A 17,311-nucleotide genomic window follows, 5' to 3' on the forward strand; every position below is an offset into this window, starting at 1 on the left:
AAAGCTTGAAATCAGGTAAGGTGATGCCGCCAGCTTTATTTTTGTTTTTCAACGTTTCCTTAGCGATTCGGGGTCTCTTCTGATTCCATACAAATTTTTGGATTATTTGCTCCAGCTCTTTGAAGAATGCCGGTGGAATTTTGATTGGAATGGCATTAAAAGTATAGATTGCTCTAGGCAGTATAGACATTTTAACGATGTTTATTCTTCCGATCCAAGAGCATGGAATTGTCTTCCATCTTTTTGTGTCTTCTTCAATTTCTTTCATGAGTGTTCTATAGTTCCTCAAGTATAGATCCTTTACCTCTTTAGTTAGGTTTATTCCCAGGTATCTTATGGTTCTTGGTGCTATAGTAAATGGAATTGATTCTCTAATTTCCCTTTCTGTATTTTCCTTGTTAGTGTATAAGAAAGCCACTGATTTCTGCACATTGACTTTGTATCCTGCCACGCTGCTGAATTGCTGTATGAGTTCTAGTAGTTTGGGGGTGGAGTCTTTTGGGTTTTCCATATAAAGAATCATGTCATCTGCGAAGAGAGAGAGTTTGACTTCTTCATTACCAATTTGGATACCTTTTATTTCTCTCTGTTGTCTGATTGCTGTTGCTAGGACTTCTAATACTATGTTGAACAAGAGTGGTGAAAGTGGGCATCCTTGTCTTGTTCCTGATCTCAACGGGAAGGCTGCAAGCTTTTTCCCATTGAGGATGATATTTGCTGTGGGTCTTTCATAGATAGATTTGATGAGGTTCAGGAATGTTCCCTCTATCCCTATACTTTGAAGCGTTTTAATCAGGAACGGATGTTGGATTTTGTCAAATGCTTTTTCTGCATCAATTGAGAGGACCATGTGGTTCTTCTCTCTTCTCCTATTAATTTGTTGTATCACATTGATTGATTTACGAATGTTGAACCATCCTTGTAGCCCAGGGATGAATCCCACCTGATCATGGTGGATAATCTTTTTAATGTGTTGTTGGATCCTGTTGGCTAGGATCTTGTTGAGAATCTTAGCATCCATATTCATCAGTGATATTGGTCTGAAATTCTCCTTTTTGGTATGGTCCTTGCCTGGTTTGGGGATCAGGGTAATGCTGGCTTCATAGAAAGAGTCTGGAAGTTTTCCTTCTGCTTCAATTTTTTGAAACAGCTTCAGGAGAATAGGTGTTATTTCTTCTTGGAAGGTTTGGTAGAATTCCCCAGGGAATCCGTCAGGTCCTGGGCTCTTGTTTTTTGGGAGATTTTTGATCACTGCTTCAATCTCGTTATTAGATATCGGTCTATTCAGGTTGTCGATTTCTTCCTGGTTCAATTTTGGTAGTTTATATTTTTCCAGGAATGCATCCATTTCATCAAGGTTGCTAAGCTTATTGGCATATAACTGTTCGTAGTAACTTCTGATGATTGTTTCTACTTCCTTGGTGTTAGTTGTGATCTCTCCCCTTTCATTCATAATTTTATGAATTTGGGATTTCTCTCTTTTCTTTTGGATTAGTGTAGCCAGTGGCTTATCGATCTTATTGATTCTTTCAAAAAACCAGCTTCTAGTTTCATTGATACGTTCTACTGTATCTCTGGTTTCTCCCTCATTGATCTCAGCTCTAATCTTGATGATTTCCCTTCTTATGTGTGGAGTTGGTTTGATTTGTTGTTGATCCTCCAGTTCTTTAAGGTGTAGAGACAGCTGGTGTGTTCTGGATTTTTCAATTTTTTTGAGCAAGGCTTGGATGGCTATATATTTTCCCCTTAGGACCGCCTTTGCTGTATCCCATAGGTTTTGGACCGAAGTGTCTTCATTCTCATTGGTTTCCATGAATTGTTTCAGTTCTTCTTTGATCTCCTGGTTGATCCAAGCATTCTTAAGCAAGGTGGTCTTTAGCTTCCAGGTGTTTGAGTTCCTTCGGAACTTTTCCTTGTGATTGAGCTCCAGTTTCAAAGCATTGTGATCTGAGAATATGCAGGGAATAATCTCAGTCTTTTGGTATCGGCTGAGTCCTGATTTGTGACCCAGTATGTGGTCTATTCTGGAGAAGGTTCCGTGTGCACTTGAGAAGAATGAGTATTCTGCTGTTTTAGGGTGGAATGTTCTGTATATATCTATGAGGTCCATCTGGTCCAATGTGTCGTTCAATGCTCTTGTTTCTTTGTTGATTTTCTGCTTCGATGATCTGTCTAATTCTGAAAGAGGCGTGTTAAGATCACCTACGATTAGTGTATTCATATCAATATGACTCTTTATCTTGATTAACAGTTTTCTTAAGTAATTGGCTGCTCCCATATTGGGAGCATAGATATTTACAATTGTTAGATCATCTTGGTGGATAGTCCCTTTAAGGATTATGTAGTGTCCTTCTGTATCTCTGACTACAGTCTTTAGTTTGAAGTCTAATTTATCTGATATGAGAATCGCTACCCCAGCCTTCTTTTGAGTCCCATTGGCATGAAAGATGCTTCTCCACCCCTTCACTTTCAGTCTGCGTGTATCTTTAGGTTCAAAATGGGTCTCTTGTAGACAGCATATGGATGGGTCCTGTCGTTTTATCCAATCTGCAACCCTGTGCCGTTTTATGGGTGCATTGAGGCCATTCACATTGAGAGTGATTATTGATAGATACGTTTTTATTGACATCGAGTTACCTTTGAAGTCTTTCTTTCTGTAGACTGTCTCTATATTTCTGTTCAATGCTATTCTTGGGATTTTTCCTCTTTTATAGAACCCCCCTTAATATTTCCTGCAGTATCGGCTTGGTGGTTGCATAGTCTTTTAAGTCTTGCCGGTCTTGGAAACTCTTTATCTCTCCATCCATTTTGAGTGTCAGTCTTGCTGGATAAAGTATTCTTGGCTGCATGTTCTTCTCATTTAGTGCCCTGAATATATCTTGCCAGCCTCTTCTGGCTTGCCAGGTCTCTGTGGACAGGTCTGACGTTATTCTGATGGGCTTCCCTCTGTAAGTAAGGAGCCTCTTTGCCCTGGCAGCTTTCAAGAGATTATACCTACAATTATAATTTCTCAATTTGACTATCAGGTGTCGTGATGTTTTTTTGGAATGTATAATCTTGGGTGGAGACCGTTCAGCCTCTAGTACATGAACGCTGGTTTCATTCGCGAGATTCGGAAAGTTTTCATGAAGGACTTGTTCCACGACATCTTCTAGACTTCTTTCTTTCTCCTCCCCTTCAGGAATTCCAATAATTCTGACGTTGGAACGCTTCATGGCATCACTTATTTCCCTAATTCTGCTTTCGTGGGATCTAAGCTGTTTGTTCCAGGCTTCCTCCTGATCCTTTCTCTCTATCTGTTTGTCTTCCAGATCACTAATTCTATCTTCTGTCTCAGTTACCCTAGCTTTGAGAGAGTTTAGATTGGATTGGAACTCATTGAGAGCATTGTGGACCTCCTCCCTGGTAGCTTTAAGCTCCGCCCTAACATTGTGAACATCCTGTCTGGTCGCTTTCAGTTCGGCTCTAATCAATTCTGTTTGGTCATCCATGGCTTTCTCCAACCTAGCTATTGCCTGGATAATTGTTAGCCTGAATTCTCTTTCCGACATATTGTCTATGTTGATAGCCGTTAGCTCTGTTGCGGAAGGTCCATCCTCTGTATTTTTCTTCTGTTGGGCATTCCTCCTCCTAGTCATTTTGGTGGGAGAAGACTGAACAGATGTAGCTGGGTGTATCAACTCTGGTGCAGTCAAGGTGCACCCTGGAACACTTCCTGATCTCCGTCTCAGAAGCCTCAGTCTGGGTGCAGAAGCTGAATAAATTCCCCCTTGGATGCTGGCATTGCAGGTTCCAAGTTAAAGACCCTGGGGGCGCAGGATCTTTTGCTCGTCCCCAAAGCCAAGGCAGTGGCGGCTGTCTGGGAGCTCCTGACCGCCAGAGAGGTTCCAAGCAGCGATCGCACACTGAGATTTTGCCGCTGGCCGGGGCTGGGAGTGCCCGGCTTGCGCGCACCTCTTTTCAGAGGCGGCTGTGGGTCGGGCGTCTGGGGCACTGAGAACGGGGCGCTGGTCCGTAAGCCGCAGGCTGGGCTTTTGCGCGCCTCTGTCCGGGGAAGAGTTTCGCGGGCGCGAGGCTTAGACTTTGAAACAATGGCCCGGGTCAAGAAGGGCCCCAGGGCCTTAGAAACCCAGGAGAGCTGGAGCGACGTGCACGCGCATCTCAAGCTTTGTGGTAGGGCTAGCGCGCGTTCTGCAGACCGGCTCCCATCCCCTCACAGGAGCCGGAACCCCGCGCTCTGGGGCACGCTGGCGGCTTAGGGACCAGGAGCCGGTTTCCCCGCCGCACTCTCTCTGCCTCCGCGCCGGGGAGGCCGTCTGGGACCGGGGACTCAAGCCCCTGTCCCTAGCCGCCCCGATTCCCACAGTTTGCCCCCGCGATCCTTTGCTCTTTTGGAGTGCTTTCAACCAGTCTCCGAGTTAATGCTGGTCCCCAGACGCAGGGCACTCTCGCTCGTATCGGGGTATTACTTTTGCACCGGTCGCCTCTGGTGGCTCCCTCCCCCTTTTGTTTATCTTCCGATATCAGTCCGCTGTTCCCATTCCGCTTTACCTGCTCACTGGCGTCTTCTGCCCCTGTAGAGATCCAGACGTGTATAATTCTGATCTCAGGCTGATTTCATGGGTGATCAGAGTTCTTTGGTAGGTAATCAGCTCACTTTGGGGTACCAGCTGAAAAGACGCCTCTTCCTAGTACCCCGCCATCTTGTCCCCCCTCATAAGGGCTTTTAAATGATCAAGGACTTGTGAAATAAATTCTGCTCTCATAGATAATATTTCTAACTTTTAGATTAAGAAAGAGAACTTTTAAGGTGGGATTTTAAGCTGCAAATTATATGTTTAGATACTGTTTTCCTTTCAAAGCAAAAGATTTATTAAAATCCCAGCTGGCGGGGCGCCTGGGTGGCTCAGTGGGTTAAGGCCTCTGCCTTTGGCTCAGGTCATGATCCCAGGGTCCTGGGATCGAGCCCCACATGGGGCTCTCTGCTCGGCAGGGAGCCTGCTTCCTCCTCTCTCTCTCTCTGCCTGCTTCCCTGCCTACTTGTGATTTCTGTCTGTCAAATAAATTAAAAAAAAAATCTTAAAAAAATCCCAGCTGGCTATTTTGTAGAAAATTGAGTAACTGATCTTAAAATTTGGATGGAAATGCAAAGGAACTAGAAGGTCTAAATCACTACTTTCTATAAAAAAAACTGGGGCGCCTGGGTGGCTCAGTGGGTTGAGCCGCTGCCTTCCGCTCGGGTCATGATCTCAGGGTCCTGGGATCGAGTCCCGTGTCGGGCTCTCTGCTCAGCGGGGAGCCTGCTTCCCTCTCTCTCTGCCTGCCTCTCCATCTACTTGTGATTTCTCTCTGTCAAATAAATAAATAAAATCTTTAAAAAAAAACAAATAATGAGGGGGCACCTTGGTGACTCAGTTGGTTAAGGGTCTGCCTTCAGCTCAGGTCATGATCCTGGAGTCCCAGGATTGAGCCCCACATTGGGCTCCCTACTCAGCAGACGGTTTGCTTCTCCCTCTGCCCCTTATCTGCTCATGTTCTTTCTCTCATTCTCTCTGTCTCTCAAATAAATAAATACATAAAAATCTTTGAAAAAAAGTCTCTCATGGCTTGAGAAAAAAAAGAATGAAATTGGAGGACTGACACTATCCAGTTTTTTTTTTAAAGATTTTATTTATTTATTTGACAGAGAGAAATCACAAGTAGGCAGAGAGGCAGGCAGAGAGAGAGAGAGAGAGAGAGAGAGAAGCAGGCTCCCTGCTGAGCAGAGAGCCCGATGCGGGACTCGATCCCAGGACTCTGAGATCATGACCTGAGCCGAAGGCAGCAGCTTAACCCACTGAGCCACCCAGGCGCCCCGACACTATCCAGTTTTAAAACTGTAACCATTTTTACTAAAGCTGCAGTGATCAAGACTGTGTGGTATTGTATAAAGACAAACATGTAGATCAGTAGAACAGAATTAGATGTCCAGAAATAAACCCTTTTCAACAAAGATCCCAAGGCAATTCAGTGGGGAAAGGACAACTTTTTCAGGACGTAATACTGGAACAATTGTATATGTATATATAAAAACGTATACATATACATACACAATTGTATATGTATATAAAAATTGTGTGTGTGTGTGTGTGTAACGATAGACTGGATCTGTACCTCTCACCAAATATGGAAATTTACTGCCAATAGACCATAGATCTAAATGTAAAACCAAAAACTAGAAGAAAACAAAGGAGAAAATCTTCATGACCTTATCTGTCTTTCATAGATAGTAGCCTCAGAAGTGTGACCCATAAAAAAATATCTTGGGTTTGATTTTATAAAATTTGAAGACTCTTAGGGGTACCTGGGCAGCTCAGTTGGTTAAATGACTGACTGACTCTTGATTTCAGCTCAGGTCATGATCCCAGTGTCCTGGGATTGAGTCCCACATTGGGCTCCTTGCTCAGCATGGAGTTTGCTGGAGATTTTCTCTCTTCCTCCCTTTCTGTCCCTTCCTCCACTTCCTCCCCAAATAAATAAATAAATCTTTAAAAAAAAATGAAGACTTTTGCTTTTCAAAAGGCACCATTAAGAAAATGAAAAGATGGGCGCGTGGGTGGCTCAGTGGGTTAAGCCGCTGCCTTCGGCTCGGGTCATGATCTCGAGGTCCTGGGATCGAGTCCCGCATTGGGCTCCCTGCTCAGCAGGGAGCCTGCTTCCTCCTCTCTCTCTCTGCCTGCCTCTCTGCCTATTTGTGATCTCTCTCTCTGTCAAATAAATAAATAAATAATATTAAAAAAAAAAGAAAATGAAAAGATAAGCTGTATGCCAAGAGAATGTGTTTGCAAATTATCTGAAAGGACTTGAATCCATAATATAAAGAACTCTTAACAACGGATAAAAAGTTAAATAATCCAATTTGAAAATGGATGAAAGATTTGAATAAGCATTTCATCAAAAAAAGATAAGTTAGTGGATAATGAGCACATGAAAGTGATGAAGGATAGTTGGAAGGCAGGCAGGGACAAGGGGCCCCTGCTCCAAAAAGAAACCACCCTTAAAAGGATTTTACACTACCCTAAAAGGAGCCCTCCACCCTTTCCTATGTAATAGATGGGTGACAGGCAAAGGGAGGGTTAATCAGATTAAAACAGCTGGATAACAAGCCCATTAAAATCCCCTAAACTTAGAAATTCCCATGGCAACCCTCTCAGGGTTCCTTCTCTCTGGGAGCTTTGTACTACCACTCAATAACCTTTCTTTTACTATCACTCAGTAAACCTTTCTTGCTGTCCACCACTCTATCTGGTCTACCTCTTCACTCCTCAAAGTGGTGTGACTAAGAACTGCAGGCACCAGCAGAGAAAAAATCCTGTAACAAAAAGATGTTCAACATCATTAGTATTTAGGGAAATGCAAGTTGAAAACATGATGAGATACCACTATATGGGGGCGCCTGGGTGGCTCAGTGGGTGAAGCCACTGCCTTCGGCTCAGGTCATGATCTCGGGGTCTTGGGATCAAGCCCCGCATCGGGCTCTCTGCTCAGTGGGGAGCCTGCTTCCTCCTCTCTTTCTGTCTGCCTCTCTGCCTACTTGTGATCTCTGTCTGTCAGATAAATAAATAAAATCTTAAAAAAAAGATACCACTATATGTCCTCTAGAATGGCTGTAATAAAAAAGATAGATAATACCACGTTTTGGCAAGGACATGGAGAAGTTGGAACTCTAATACATTGCTGGTAGGAATGTAAAATCTTTCAGCCACTTTGGGGAAGAGTTTGACAGTTTCTTAAAAGGTTAAACATGGACTTACCACTCAACCTAGTAATTCTACTCTAGGTTTCTATTGACGAGAAATGAAAATGTATGTTCATCCTAACATCTGTACATGAATGTTCATGTCAGGGTTGTTCATAATAGCCCCAAACTGGAAGCAATCAAACGTCCCATCAACTGGGGAATGGGGATAAACTGAATGTGATATATCCATATAATGGAAGACTATTTTTATTTGGCAATAAAAATGAACTTTGTTACATACTACACATGGGTGAATCTCAAACATGTTTTCATTAAGAGGAAGAAGCCAAACACAAAAGACTACAAAATTTTTTATTCCACTTATATGAAACTTCCAGAAATCGCAAACCTGTAGAGGCCAACAGCCAATCAGTGGTTGCCTGGGGTTGAAGGTGGGAGTGGGAATTCACTGCACATGAACCCCAGTGAACTTTTTGCAGTGACTGAAATGTTTTAGATCTGGATCTTGGTGTAATGGTTGTATAGTTCTCTACATTTACTAAAAAAATTATTAAATTATAAACTTCAAAATGGTAAATTTTTATAGTGTATAAATTATACCTACATAAAGCTGTTTAAAAAAGATATACATTGTATTAGGATTTAATGAGAGAAACAGAACCAGCAGATTATATACGTCCCCTGTATTTATCCGTGTATATTTATGGATTTCTTATAAGGAATTAGCTTATGCGGTTGTGGTTGGAACTGGTTAAGCAAGTCCAAGATCTATAGGGCAGGCTATCAGAAAGGGAAGATCCAGAGAGGAGAGAGCAGTTATAAACCTAGCTGCTGTTTAGAATCTGACTCAGCACGGTGCCTAAACATTCTCTTTAAAGGATTTTTACTGGGGTGCCTGGGTGGCTCAGTGGGTTAAAGCCTCTGCCTTCAGCTCAGGTCATGATCCCGGGGTCCTGGGATCAAGTCCCGCATTGGGCTCTCTGCTCAGCGGGGAGCCTGCTTCCTCCTCTCTCTCTCTCTGCCTGCTTCTCTGCCTACTTGTGATATCTCTGTCTGTCAAATAAATAAATAAAATCTTTTTTTTTAAAAAAAAGGATTTTTACTGATTGAGTCAGCCTCACCCATGTACTTTCCCTAGTTTAACATCAATTTACTAGGGATTTGAATTGCATTTGCAAAATCTCTTCATTGCAGCACCAGATTAGTGTTTGATTGGCTAACTGGGAGAGGTTGTCGGTATGATACTAAAGACTTCTGTCTTCCTTTAAGTCCACAGCCTGTAATTTAGCCTAAGCAAATGCCAAAAAACCATCACATACTTATATTGGTATTTTATTTCTACAGAAAGATGTCTTACTTTTACAAGCAGTGAGGATATTTAACTTGTTCATGCACTCACTCAAATGATGTTTTCAGAGGACCTATTGTGTGCCAAACATAGGTGTATGGCCTGTACTCTAATTAATAGAAAATTCTTTACATGGTGGCTAGCACTCTATGTCGAATATGCTCAAATATTTGTTGAATGACTATGCCATCAAAACACCACCAGGACTTACGCATGTCCCAATTTTATTTATACACATGGCATATGTGTAGGCTATCATCCTTTAGATGGAATATCCATTGCACAGCCTCAGATAGCAAAGTTTCACATTTCTATCTCCATGCATACTCGAAAAATTTAAACCCCTTAACCTTTTTTTGGCCAAGGATTTCTTGAAGGAAAGTTCCTGTATAAACAAATACCAGCTACAGAAACAACATAAATTATATTGCTGAAGTCACTATGGGAACATCTGAAGACTTCATCCACCTCTGAGTGCATTTACATAAATCTATTTTTCAACACATCCAAATTTCCAGTCTTGCAGGTTGCTTCAACTTGAATATCCTGATTCCCTGGGTGCCTTCTAAGGGAAGGCAGGTTAAACAAACAATGAATCTTGAAACACTACATCAAAAACTAATGACGTACCGTATGGCGACTAATATAACATAATAAAAAAAAAATCAGAACCTCCCAGCCAAGCCCTAGAATGGTTACAAATAAATGGGGATTGTTTTAAGCCAAAAAAAGCATATATGTATCTCATTCTTCAACCCTCCATTCATAATGAATTAATAAACTGAGTAATGAGTTACTGTGACAGGTAATCCTAATCTGTCGCAGCTCAACAACTGCCTCTCCAGGCAGCTTCTACCCGGTCTCTGCAGTGGCGACAGAGACGGTTTCCATGGCGACAACTTTGTTTGTACACGGCCGTCAGACCGCCCAGCTCTTCCGGGGCGGTGGGGTTGCTGAGGTTTCCTCCACTCCTGGATTCCCCTCTTCGTTTCGCCAGATGAGAAGCTAACTGAAACTTTCCCTCTCGTCTGCGCAGCTGGGGAGTAGTGAAAAGCAATCTAGGTATTTCCTTGCCTTTAGTTTTCTCTTACCCTTTTCCCAGGGCTGGAGATCTCTAACTGGGTGCCAGCTGAAATACTCTCTTTTTCAGGGTCGAAATCTCCAAAATCTGTGGGCATCCGCGGGAAATGTAGTTGGTATCACAGTTAATTGTTCAACATTTACATGGCATTTTAGATTTTCTATGCAAAAAGTATGCCTTGTTTTGCTTGATCATTGTATTGCTTCCTAGGACGGTAGCAAGACTAAGATACAATATAGGTGTTTAAAGATAATAATGATGTCAAACATCTGCTTTTTTGGGAGAGCGATTATACCCCAACAGCTGGATTTTGTTGTTGTTCAGGTGGTGATGGTTTGCATTGTAGGGAAAAATTTGAACCCAGAATTCTAGAACCACAGGGGCATTTAGAGAGCATCTAATCCAGTTTCTTAATTTCATCCATGGGAAAACTGAAACCCTAACTGGGAAGTGACTGGTTTTATTTCTTCATAGCAAGTGGGATGTAGAGTTTTAACAGGAATCCCTACCCATTTACCTCAGCCATCATTCTTTAGACTAATACGGTACTTGGGAGGAAGATTGCAAAAGGTTGGGAAGTTTTGGAATTGATAAGCTAAGATATGTTATGAGCTTATTGAAGCTAACATTTATAATAATGGCTTTATGGGCATTTTTCTCCTTAGAGTATAAAGCATTTTAATCTTCAGGAGGCCAAGATGTCAGATCCGAACAAAGCTGCAATCACAGCAGAAAAGGAGGCTCTGAACTTGAAGTTACCTCCTATTGTGCGCCCCCCTGAAGACATAGGTGTTGACACACCAGCACAAAGTAAATTGCTGAATTACAGAAGATCTAAGGAGCAGCAGAAGACGATTAATCAGTTAGTGTAAGTAGTAAATAATTCTTTTCTGGAGTTCAAGTGAAACGATTGGTGTTCATGTTCTCATAAAACAGCTTTTTTTTTTTTAAAGATTTTATTAATTTATTTGACAGATAGAGATCACAAGTAGGCAGAGAAGCAGGAGGAAACAGGCTCCCTGCTGAGCAGAGAGCCCGATGCGGGGCTCAATCCCAGGACTTTGGGATCATGACCTGAGCTGAAGGCAGAGGCTTTAACCCACTGAGCCACCCAGGCGCCCCTCATAAAGCAGCTTTAACCATGTAGGTTGTTCATGGGCAAAGTATCAAGTTCAATTAGAGAACAAAAAGTAATCACAATAGTAAATGTTATATGTCACTGAATATATATATATATATATATATGTTATAAGTCACTTAATGTATAGATATATGTCACTATATCTATAGTTAATATAGGGCTTATGCTAATCACTGCTTACTCTGAGCGTTGTTTTTAGCACTCATCTGTACTTCTCACAACTACCCTACATGGTGGGTACTATTCTTATCTTATTCTTTACAAATGTAGGTCTACTCAATGTTTAAGTAGGCTTAGAGACTAAAGAAGGGGTTGCCCTAAGAGTTACATATTGTTCTTACTCCAAAACCTTTCATCATCTCACATTGTTATGTTGAACTACTTACAGTTCTATGAGTGTATTATGTTTTTCACAGTTTAGTGAAAAATAGATTTCACAATTGCTCCCTGCAATTCCCCTCACTGGAAAGTATTTGTCTGCCTGAATATTTATACTAGTTCTTCAAGGCTGAGTTTATGGATTACCTCCTCCGGAAAGCCTTCTAATCCCCTTTGTATAGCTTTAACTTTTTCTACATATTCTCTTGCATCCATTTATTTAGCAATATTACCTACCAACTGTTACACAGACATTGTGCTTGTTACTGGGGAGACCAAAGAGATGACAACAGAAAGGATTGTGTCTATATTCTAGTGGGAGGAGACAGACAGTAAACATATAAAAACAAACAAAAAGGGTATGTGAACCTTTTAAGTAGTGATGGATACCTTGAAGATGTAAGATTGTGGGATAGAGAGTGATAGGGAAGGTGTCCCTAGGAACCCTAGGAACATCACAGGAAAGTCCTGTGGAGATGATATTTAAGTGGAGATCTGAAGAGTAAGGAGCTGGGATGTGTGGATGGCTTAGTTGGTTAAGTGTTTGCTTTTGACTCAGGTCATGATCCCTGAACCCTGGGACTGAGCAGGGCATTGGGTTCCCTGCTCAGTGGAGAGCCTGCTTTTCCTTCTCCCTCTGCTGCTCCCCCTGCTTGTACTCTCTCTCTCTCTCAAATAAATAAATAAAATTTTATGAACTGAGGATTGCTGAAGCAGAGGGGGATGTGAAGGAAAGGGTGGCTGGGTGATGGACATTGGGGAGGGTATACATAGTGGGGAGCACTGTGTATTGTTTAAGACTGATGAATCATAGGGGCGCCTGGGTGGCTCAGTGGGTTAAGCCGCTGCCTTCGGCTCAGGTCATGATCTCAGGGTCCTGGGAATGAGTCCCGCATCGGGCTCTCTGCTCAGTGGGGAGCCTGCTTCCTCCTCTCTCTTTGCCTGCCTCTCTGCCTTCTTGTGATCTCTCTGTCAAATAAATAAATAAAATCTTTAAAAAAAAAAAGACTGATGAATCATAGACCTATACTCCTGAAACAAATTGTACATTATATGGTTTTTTAAAAAAAAGATTTTATTTATTTATTTATTGTCAGAGAGAGAGAGAGAGAGAGAGAGTGTGTGTGTGTGTGTGCACCAGTACGCAGAGTGGCAGGCAGAGGGGTAGAGAGAAGCAGGCTCCCTGCCCAGCAAGGAGCCCGATGTGGGACATGATCCCAGGACTCTGGGATTATGACCTGAGCCTAAGGCAGCGACTTAACTAACTGAGCCACCCAAGCATCCCAGTACATTATATGTTAATAAAAAAAAATCTTAAAAAAATAAAGTGTTAGAAGCTTTTCATTAAAAAAAAGTTCCTTTTCTTTTCTTTCTTTCTTTTTTTTTTGAGAGAGAAAATAAGAGAGAGAGAGAGAGCATGAGAAGGAGGAGGGTCAGAGGGAGAAGCAGACTCCCTGCTGAGCAAGGAGCCTGGTGCAGCACTTGATCATGAGACTCCAAGATCATGATGGGCGCTGAAGGCAGTCACTTAACCAACTGAGCTACCTAGGCACCCAAAACTTTTCATTAAATAAACTGGAGAATATCACTCTAAGCAAAGGGGGGATAGTAAGTGTTGAAAGCCCTGGAATATGAATGCTTTCATGTGTTCTAGGGGTTGACAAAAGCCAGTGTCTCTAGAGTATCAGGAACCTGGGAAAGAATCGTTGTATCAGGTGAAGGTGGAGCGAAGGGTGGGGACAGGGCGTGAAAGCCTTTGTAAGCCATGATAATGAATTCAGATTCCACTTTAAGAACAATGGGAGCCATTGAAATATTTTAAACTGGGATGTGACATGAAATTCAATTTACATTTAAAAATATCAGTCTGGGTATTAAGCATAGACTGAGGTGGAAGGGAAGAGGCAGTAGTAGAGGGAAACAAGGAGCCCAGGTAGGATGCTTTTGTAATAACATAGATGAAAGCTTTCCATGGTTCAGATAAGGCTGGAGACAGTGGAAGAAGAGAGGAACAGATTTACAGGGGATAGGTCTGGATTCAGAATTAGTAAGACTTGCTGTTGGATTGGTTTTGGTAGCAAGGTAGATAGTAGTGTATATATTTATAGAGAATCAGAAGTCCAGGAGATTGGGAAGGTAATTTTTGAAGTTGAGATGCTTATGTGACATATAAGGGGGAATATGTTAAGTAGGCAGCAGCTAGCTAGATAGATAGATAAATAGATATCTATAGGTCTGTCTATCTATCTATCTATCCAGCTGCTGCCTACTTAACATATTCCCTATCTATATATCTATATATATATCTAGGCTAAAGATACAAATTTGGGAGTTAGCAGAATGTAGATGATTGTTAAGGCTATGAGGAATTGTTCAGATCATCTAGAGAAAGTAAAAATTAAGAGGAGAAGGCAGCCTTTAGGAATTATAACATTTATTTTTTAAAGATTTTATTTATTTGAGAGAGATAGAGAGGGGGAGCAGAGGGGAAGGGACAAGCCAACTTCACGATGAATGTGGAGCCCAGTGAAGGGCTTGATCCCATGACCCCGAGATCATGACCTGAGCTGAAATCAAGAGTCAGATGTCTAACTGACTGAGCCACTCAGGTGCCTCAGGAATTAGAATATTTAGATGTTGGGTACAGAAGGGTCAAGCAGCAAATAGATAAAGGAAGTGTGACTTCCTCAGCAACACAGTGTATAGTGTCTTTGTTGCCATTCTTTTCTATTTACTTTGACATACTTAAGCACAGAGATCTCAACACAAAGCACAGTATCTGGCATGTTATTGCTGATGAACTGAATGAGTGAATAAAGGAATTTTTAAAGTGTTATTGCTGATGAACTGAATGAGTGAATAAAGGAATTTTTAACCTGACTCTTGTGCTTTTTACAGATGTATAAATAGTACTCTCTCATTTGGATGCTTAATAACGGTGTCTCAAAGTTGCCTGAGGCATAGTGCTATATTAATACTGAGATTAGAATTGCCATATGTTTATTTAGGATAAATGCATTTGCAATGAAAGGTTTTTATTTTTTTGGAAGGCTGTGGATTTTGTGATTTTCCGTCATTTGCTACCTCTACATATTAGACAATAGGAACATAGATTTCCTGGTTTCAAGTTGGGGTGAAGTCTGTTGATAGAGAGTTTCAGGACTAAGGTAGGATATAAGGTGTCCTGGGAGTAACTGGGACCCTCCTGTGACCAGTGCCTGGGAACATTTGGCTAAGAAAATAAAAAAATCATTTTGTAGCTTTCCAGAGTCCCAGGAATGAGTCACTTCTTCTTTGGCCATTATCTCCCTCTTTTTTTTTTTTTTTTTAAGATTTTATTTATTTACTTGACAGAGAGAGAGATCACAAGTAGGCAGAGAGGCAGGCAGAGAGAGAAGGAAGCAGACTCCCTGCTGAGCAGAGAGCCTAATGCGGGGCTCAATCCCAGGACCCTGAGACCATGACCTGAGCCGAAAGCAGAGGCTTTAACCCACTGAGCCACCCAGGCGCCCCCATTATCTCCCTCTTGATTCAGACCAGCTTTTCTCTCCTTCACTGCATATGGTCTCTTACATAGTTCCTTTGAAATTACCCAATTTGTGTTCATTTATTTGTTTCTGGCTGTCAACCCACAAAGCAAAAACGGAGAATGAAAAGGCTCACTTTTATATTCTTCCTAGCTCTTTTTATTTATAGCTAGTAGGAGAAAACATGCCCCAGGAAATTGCTGCTATCTCAAAGGGTGGCTTTTGTATATAAGGAGCTCAAGGAGGTCAAGCATATTTTTGTTGGGATAATTACAGTGCAAGCCAGCTAGTGCCAACTAGTGCACAGAAGTATAAAGCAAATTCCTTGAAAGTATGGATCATGGAGAGCTAGGCTATTCAGGAAAATAATGATAGATGAAAGGAAGTCTGGCTGAAGCCTTAATGATTCACAAAGTAAAGAGGAAGGGGGATATTCCAGCCACATTTCCTACTTCTTATGAAAAAGACTTTGGAATTTTAGTTTAGCCAGGCTCAATAAAAGTTAACATGGAAATGAGGCTACTCAAGAAAGCTAATTCAGGACTGCCTGGCTGGCTAAGTCACTAGAGTCTGGGACACTTGATCTTGGGATCAAGAGTTGAAGCTCCACATTGCAGTCTTAGCCTGCTAAGATAAATGTAAAATGTCTAGAATGGGCGATAGAAAATATTCACTCTGCACTGGTCAAACAACATCTGAAATTCTGGAGTCACACTTTAAGAGGGATGTTGATAAACCAAATTAGCAAGAAAGAGAGAGGAATTTTGATGAACCATCTCATTTGAAGGGGGCTGATTGCTTATTGGGTAAGAGTATAGACTGGCATCAAAGAGGCCTGAGTTTGTATCCCATATCTGCAGCTTATGAGCCATGCGTGAATTTGGCAAGTGAAGTAACTTTACTTATCTTCATCTTCCTATCTGTAAGATGGAGATAAGAATCATGCTTTTCTCCTTGGATTTTTTGTGAGAGTTAAATGAGATCCATGCATGTAAAGATCTTAAGCCAATGCCTAAAACATAATGAGCTCATCACCAGTGGTAACTTTTATTGACAGGAATAGTTTAAAGAACTGGTCATGGAGGACAAGGGGAGATGGAGAGGAGAATGGAGCTGAGGGAAATTGGAAGGGGAGGTGAACCACGAGAGACTATAGACTCTGAAAAACAATCTGAGTGTTTTGAAGGGGCAGGGGGTAGAAGGTTGGGGGAACCAGGTGGTGGCTATTAGAGAGGGCACGGATTACATGGAGCACTGGGTGTGGTGCAAAAACAATGAATACTGTTATGCTGAAAAAAAATAAAATAAAATTCTCTTATAATTCTTGTTAAAAAAAAAGAACTGGATAGGTATCATTAAGTTTCAGAAGGGTAACAGAAAAAGAATAGGACTCTTTGTGTATAGCTCTGGAGAACAAAAGTTACAAGGGTATAACTTGCATAAAAATTTGTTTCTAAGAACATAAGCTAGCTGACAATAAATTGGGCTACCTTAGAAAGTAATGAATGCTGTTCCCCTCCCTCGCCTCAGGGTACTACTTAATATTTTTGAGAGTATTCAAAAATATTAGAATTAGATATATGAGATTTTTTCCAATTCCACAATTCTGATCATTCCATAGGTATTTATTGACCTTGATGGACACTATCTAAATATTGTGGATAGAACAGTGAGCAAAACAGACATGGCTCTTGTCTCTCTCGAACTTGCCAGTCCATGCTTTTATGGTTTTGGTGTCCATCTTTTCCTTGAAATTCATTTTGGTTCTCCTCCTGCCTCTCTGATCACATCTCCTTTGCCCCCTTCAATTGCATTTTTTTCTTATTCCTGTCATGTTTGGCATCCTCCAGTCTTTTTTCTCAGGTCTCTTTTCTTTTTCCTTGTATACTCTATTGCTTCGGCCATCTGCCACAGTATATATACCTTTACAGACTGGTAGATTTGTCTTCCTAAAAATGTTTACATGCTCAAAAACTCTCAGCAAGAGTTGTCTATTGGATTAAAAAAAAACCTATTTGAGGCCCTTAGTTGGATATTCCAGTTCATTTCTCCAAACTAATCTCGATTTGGTCCTATAACCTCTGGGTATATTGAA

General features: G+C 41.5%; 1 protein-coding gene across 1 annotated transcript in view; it reads left to right on the top strand.

The window, feature by feature from the left end:
* DNAH12 (dynein axonemal heavy chain 12) overlaps window positions 1-17,311 on the top strand; it is a 243,907-nt gene that overhangs the window by 5,997 nt on the left and 220,599 nt on the right. The window contains exon 3 of the mRNA XM_044253319.1: window positions 10,836-11,038. Coding sequence (XP_044109254.1) covers window positions 10,869-11,038 — 170 coding nt within the window. The 5' untranslated portion in view covers window positions 10,836-10,868. The remainder of the gene's footprint in view (window positions 1-10,835; window positions 11,039-17,311) is intronic.

The sequence above is a fragment of the Neovison vison genome, chromosome 6 (assembly GCF_020171115.1).
Source record: "Neovison vison isolate M4711 chromosome 6, ASM_NN_V1, whole genome shotgun sequence".
In the NCBI taxonomy this organism is placed as follows: Eukaryota; Metazoa; Chordata; class Mammalia; order Carnivora; family Mustelidae; genus Neogale; species Neogale vison.